The sequence below is a fragment of the Cyprinodon tularosa genome, unplaced genomic scaffold (assembly GCF_016077235.1).
Source record: "Cyprinodon tularosa strain WSP-4 unplaced genomic scaffold, ASM1607723v1 ctg1235, whole genome shotgun sequence".
Lineage (NCBI taxonomy): Eukaryota > Metazoa > Chordata > Actinopteri > Cyprinodontiformes > Cyprinodontidae > Cyprinodon > Cyprinodon tularosa.
Window position 1 is genome coordinate 85539 of NW_024038043.1, and position 6417 is coordinate 91955.

Below are 6417 nucleotides of genomic sequence, written 5' to 3' on the forward strand. Positions count from 1 at the left end.
TTAGGACTTGTCAGACGCATAGTTTGGACATAATTCAGTGATAGTAGTACCAGTAAGTAATCTGAAATTAGCATTATTTTGTTGGGGAAGATCCCCAAAAAACCCTTTCTGGGAAGAGTATGCAGCATCAGCACAACAAAAGACCTCAGGTGAGTTTTAACTCCCTAAATGTTCCAGGTCTTTCAAACAGAGCTCTAGTTATGGGAGTGGGGAAACCATGCTCCATTGAGCAGTCTTTAGTGCAACTGCAGTTGTTTTTTCTAAGATGAATTATGTTACATACTGACCGATGGATTTATAATACTGTACCTCCATTGTTCGCACATTCTCTTGTGCAATTGTAAATGCTTCTCAGCACAGGTGGAGTGACTTTGTTCTTCAGAGTTCTTGCTAACCTTACTGGACAGTAATACTCAAAAAACTCCCTGTTACACTGAAACATTCATTTTTTTTATGAGCATCACTGTCCTTTAACTTACATCTGGGCTTCCTCCCAAGAGAATTTTAGCACTGACCCTTGTTATGCTGAAATGTATAGAATTAAAGTGGATTATGATGATACTCTGCCTTTTAATAACTACTGCAGAAACTGTGACACACTCATCTCCTTATTTGCACATATGAATGGGGGAAGCTTTCTGAAAAAGTTAACCCCATGCTGAAAAGACTGTCATTGGTTTGCTGAGGCAGATTAACACGCTACAGCCCCAATAGCAAAAAAAAAAATATATATATATATATTTACTACCATACCTGCTTCACTCTTAAAAAATCTAGTTGAGAACCTTACGTTCTCCACCAGACTTGAAATTAACAGCTGGAGCGAATGGTTCCTGTTGTATGTAGAGAACTGGTCTGTAGCAAAGCAAAGCGCAGTGAGGCGAACATGGTGAACTTAGGTAGGCAGTTGGCACAATTTTGGCAAAGGTGGCAAATTTTGATCACCCCCTCGCCCTTTTGTTTATATTCTTGTTGCCATTTTGCAGAAGAATGTATCTAAAGGGACTAGATGTGGCTGTGAGCTACAGTGAAGGGCAGAGGAGACAAGCTTTATTTATTAAAAATGAACAGAGGATAGATCGAGAGAATAATGTTGACAAAGATGAAGTAGAATGCTCTTAAGATGATTTAAGATGGCTTTTTAAAAAGCTGTTTTAATTTAGCACTAGAAGGACTGTTCCTTCGTCCTACCTCCAGCGGAGATGGACGCCATTGTTGTTAAGCCACAAAATGGTTGTTTAGTATACAAATTTTATGAGGGTGCTGTAGCCATGGGTTGTGACACAGCCAGAGAAGTAAAGCAAGTGAAGACCGTGCTTAGAACACAGCACTGAGGAACACCACTATTGAGTAAGATGTTTTAGGATGTGGACTTGCCCTTATGGACATACTGGCACCTGACACAGCAAGCATATGAATACAGTGCTTTAGTAGGAAAAGACCTATAGATGATAACAGCTTTATGCACTGGGGATGTATTTCTCTGCAATCAGTAAAGCTGGTCAGAATTGATGGTAAGATGGATAGCCTGAAATATGGGGAATATAGGGAGGAACCTGCTGTAGGTTATACAAGACTTGACACAAAAATAGAGCTTCGTCAATAGAGTACAGCTTCCATCAGGACTAAGAGTCTAAAGGGAAATACATTCTCTCAGAAAAATCTGTTCTTCAACCTGATGTGGCAATAACACCTATAATTGCTCCCAGGAAACTTTGTATTACAAAGGAACCCATGTGCTCAATTCAGTTAAAGTCCACTTATGTCATTCCTGCTACAGCAATGGTCAGTAATACTGTATAATCATAACCATTTCAAGTCAGTAATACTTTTCAGGTCAGTAATACTGTATAATCATAACCATTTCAAGTCAGTAATACTTTTCAGGTCAGTAATACTGTATAATCATAACCATTTCAAGTCAGTAATACTTTTCAGGTCAGTAATACTGTATAATCATAACCATTTCAAGTTTCTACTAATAGTTCTCAGGTACCAAAGAAAAAAGGCAGAAATGTCATGTTTCATCATGTGCCAAGACTGATTTTTGAGAAGTCCAAAACATGGGCTGGAAGTGCATAATGATGTCATGTTGTTATGTCTGCCTGTGAGCAAATACTGTCTGTTCTAATGGAATTTTCACAGATATTAAATAACAAACAAATGGGACAGAGTGGATCAAAGCGTTTCCTATAAGTGAAGGGCCAGACCTAAATCAAATTAATTAAATCTATGCTTATGATTCAAATTAATTTTAAAAGATACTTTCAATCAGTCATGACTAGGGGTGTAAATCACACCCATCATGGCGATTTCATTCAGTATCAATTTCCTAACCCAACAATTCAATTATGTTCGATACTCATGAATAAAAAGAACGATACAATTCGATTAATTGGTTACGTTTTTTTTTTGTTTTTTTTTACCTTACAGGCTAGACAATGTTTAAAATTTGAAATAAATCAGTGAAAGTTTAAATATCATTATGCATTTTATTTGAGAAACAACAGTAAATAACAGAAATAGCTAAGTTGCACTCCACCTAGGCCTATAATAACCTAATTCACTGAAAAATAATAACGCCTCTGTGTTTATGCAAGTGTGTGTGTGTGTGCAAGCGGAAAGAGGGTAGTGGCTAACAACGTGTCGATGCATTGGATCGTCGGCTGTTGGATTGATGCATCGATTCCAAACGATTATTATTTACACCTAGTCGTGACTGAGGTAGAATTAACTTTGCAAAGAAAATTTGCTAAATTCTAGATATGTAAAGCTTGTAAATTGCAGTGAATTTGTTGTTTTACAAAGTATGGAGCCAGATTTGTGAACACAAGTGTCAAAATACATATCCTTTTTTTGTAAAAGAGTATGACAATCTTTATAATATTTTTTCCTCTTTAGAATTATGTGCTTTTTTGTTATGGTCATCACATACAATTCCATAAAATACACATGTAACATAACGAAATGTGAAAAAGTTCAGATGGGATTTGTAGTTTAACTGGCCACTGTGTGTTATAAGTAGGTAAGTAAGTAAGTAGGTACATTTTATTTGTATAGCACTTTTCACAGACAAAGTCACAAAGTGCTTCACATGATAACATATAAACAACACAAGTAAAAACAGATAAAATGCAGTAAAAGCTAAAATAAGTAAGTGAATAAAACAATAAGCTATGTGCTTTGGAAGGCTTGTGAAAACAGGTGGAGTTTTAGCTGCTTTTTAAAGATATCCACTGAGTCCAGAGAGCGCAGGGACAGGGGGAGTTTATTCCATTATAGGACTATACCATGTATACACATAGAATATAAATGTGTGTGCAATGTCCATACCTCACAGGTCTGTTGGAAAGAAGATTTATTGAGCAATATATTTTAAGTTACATGAATACACACTTTGCATCTCAAAATATATTTGGTTTGCTGGTTTAAGTTTCACTGCAGTAAAAATTCAGATCTACCAAGGTTTTAGTGCCCAAGATACTGTGTTAAAAGCTCACGGGAGAACAACTTGTTTGTGGATCTATGTCATCTGATTTTGTCATCACATGATTTACAAATAATATTGAATTTATAGTTATTCTTTTTTAAACATAAGCTCTACTATATAATGTTTATACATACACCGTTGACAAACCCTCTGCCAGCAGAAAAACCCTCAAAATGCTAATATAAACATGATATATTGCCTTCGACAATAACACTTTATTTTCTGTTGCAGCGTTTGAAGTTGGTCTGCTCCCCTCAGCCTGACTGGGGACCTTTCCTGATGAAGCACCGTGGAAATCGCTACAAAAACATGATGGACCCATTAGGAACCAGTTCTCTGGGTCTCAAACTGCCCCCAAAGGACTTCCAGCTAGGTTCATATCAGTAGCAGCTGTTTTGGCAACAAAACCTTCCAATTTCAATTGGGGGCATTGGGAGTGGGGTGGATGCCTGCTTCCAGGCTGTTTTCTCCACCTCCTTTACATCTTCCTTCTACTCAGATTTTTTTCTTCATGCTTTGTACTTCACTCCATTTGCTTCCCCTCTTTAGCATGGAGGTGGGAACAGGCTTTTCCTCTTCTTTGACTCCTTCACCAATTCCTGTCTTGTCCTAGGAAGGGGTTGCTGTCCAAGTGGAATCCTGCTGCTACACGGTAATCGGTTAATGGGCTTTCATTGCCTCCCACACATGACCACTGATTACTCCACAGCCCTATCCCAGGGAACTCATTCCAAGAGAAGGATTGTGTCATAAAATGACACAACTCAGACTGCACTTGCAATATTAGACTCACAATAGCTGTTCCCTACAGAGTTGTGTTTGTTTGTCGGTGTGTGTGTGTGCGTTTGTGTGTTTGGCAATGCATTTCTGTGAGGACTTAATGAATCATGTCGGTAGAAACAGACAAAAAAAGAAAAAAGAAAATTTACCTACAGAAAAAAAGGGGTGGGATAAGCTTAGTGGGGATCTTTGTTTTAGGTCCATCTGTCTACAAAATTAGTACAAAATCATACAAAATATAATTATTGCCTCTAAAAAGATTTAAAAAGACCCAGTCTGCTTTGTTATCATGTTTCCAGCACTCTGTATTTATAGTAATATCAAGTACAACTCAGTCGCTCTTGCTTTGTCAGAAATAGGTTCTGATATCTGTAATTGTGCCTCCTATGTCTCAGTAGAGCAGCGAATGCATCCTGATTACCAGTTCTGTGTGATATACTTTGGCCTTTAAGACCTCAGCATTGGAATAGAAACTTGGATTCTCTTCATTTCCAAACCCAAGGGACAGAATTATACCTTATTTCGCTGTCTCTTCTTTAAGCTGTGTTTCAGTTGCTTCAACTGTGAATATAGAACAGCACAATGTAGAAAGCTATGAGAAATACCTAGCAATCATTTTTGTTGGTTATTCCTTGGCTAATTAACTCTTTCAGGTTGACGAAGATGACCTCATAGTCACTCTGTGCATATATTTTAAACGTCTATTGAATACTGTATGTACAGTATGTGTTGTGACTTTGTCAAGCCATAAGAATCTTCTGTGCAATTAACATTACATAAGTAGAGTAACAAAATTAAATATATGAATACCCGTTCACAATATATAAATATATATATATATATATATATATATATATATATATATATATATATATATATATATATATATATATATATATATATATATATATATATATATATAATATATAAAGGAGGACATAGAAAGTGGGATGTCTGTACAAAATCCAATCCTCTAAAAAATATTCCTGAGTAAAACGTGTGTAATGTCACATCCTTATTATAGAAGCAGATGTTATGTGCAAATTTAAGATTTAGACTAGAAAATCGCCTCGCTCTCTTGAGGAACTACATTTTGTCTCTTAATGTTTGTGGTAGATTAATGGACACGTCATTGTTATCTAAAAACATCTTGCCTTTCAGTGTGTCTTTGTTGAAACAGGGTCTCAGGTATAATCGTCAGACTACTGTTGTAGCTGCGGGAATAATAGCATCCGATGAAAAGGATCGTAGATCCTCTGTTGTGTTTCATCACAATGAACACCAAACTGGAAAGATTTGTATCAAAATTATTTCCTGGAGAACCTTTCCTAATGAAGCTCACATTTAGCTCTTTTTGCTTAAAAGCTATTTTCTTTGACTCTGGTATATGGGAAGTGACCTATTGTGTTTTAAACAACTGCATTGCCACTATGATACTGTGCAATAAAAAAAAAAAAAACTATCAACATATATTTAAAAGTAACAATTTGACTGATTGTAATGAACTGCAGAAAGGACGGGTTTGTGCAATAGTCCTCTATAGTGTAAATTTCACTTTAAACAGTGGAAGGCTTTTAGCATCTCTAGACCTATCACAGTCATGCCATTATCCTTCAATCTGAGATTAATGAGGTTTAGCACTTTTTTTCCTTAGAATAATAATGCTACAACATCATTAACATAACTGAACTAATGTAAGTGACTTTCTATGGTTTTAAAAAACATAGTAAAAGTGCAGCTCCATGGCTGCATGGACTTGAAATATCATGGCAGGCCACTTAAAAGAGCTGCCAACCTATTAACTGAAAAGAAACGGTATATACTCACAATGAAGAATTATTCTTTTTTTGCCTTTGACCAACTATTTTTAAGTTTAAGCCGAGTCATGATTGGCATAATGATGCTTTTATCCCTGCAGGTTTTCAAATGAGGAATTTTTTTCACATAGAATGAAAAAAACAACTGCTTAACCTTTAAGGCTCTCAATTTCTTCTTCTCTAAGCCATGTCTTTTCATGACCTTGACATGAAAATAGCACAGATACTAAGTAAAGGGTTGTTTGAAATCAAGACATAATCAGTTAATGAGCACAAATATGCCAATGTTAAATAGCTTGCTTGCCGCACTGTGTTCCTTTTACTATGTCG

The 6417-nt window shown here is 36.1% G+C and overlaps 1 protein-coding gene across 2 annotated transcripts in view; it reads left to right on the forward strand.

Moving 5' to 3' along the window:
• Window positions 1-5125, forward strand: part of slc6a5 (solute carrier family 6 member 5) — a 29643-nt gene extending 24518 nt beyond the window's left edge. Inside the window, exon 16 of one of the 2 annotated variants that reach the window (XM_038276271.1) lies at window positions 3722-5124. In XM_038276271.1, the coding sequence (XP_038132199.1) occupies window positions 3722-3877 (156 nt within the window). In that variant the 3' untranslated portion in view covers window positions 3878-5124. Of the gene's footprint in view, window positions 1-3721 lie in introns of both variants that reach the window. The other variant, XM_038276272.1, reaches the window with a different exon arrangement.
• Window positions 5126-6417: the final 1292 nt, after the last annotated feature.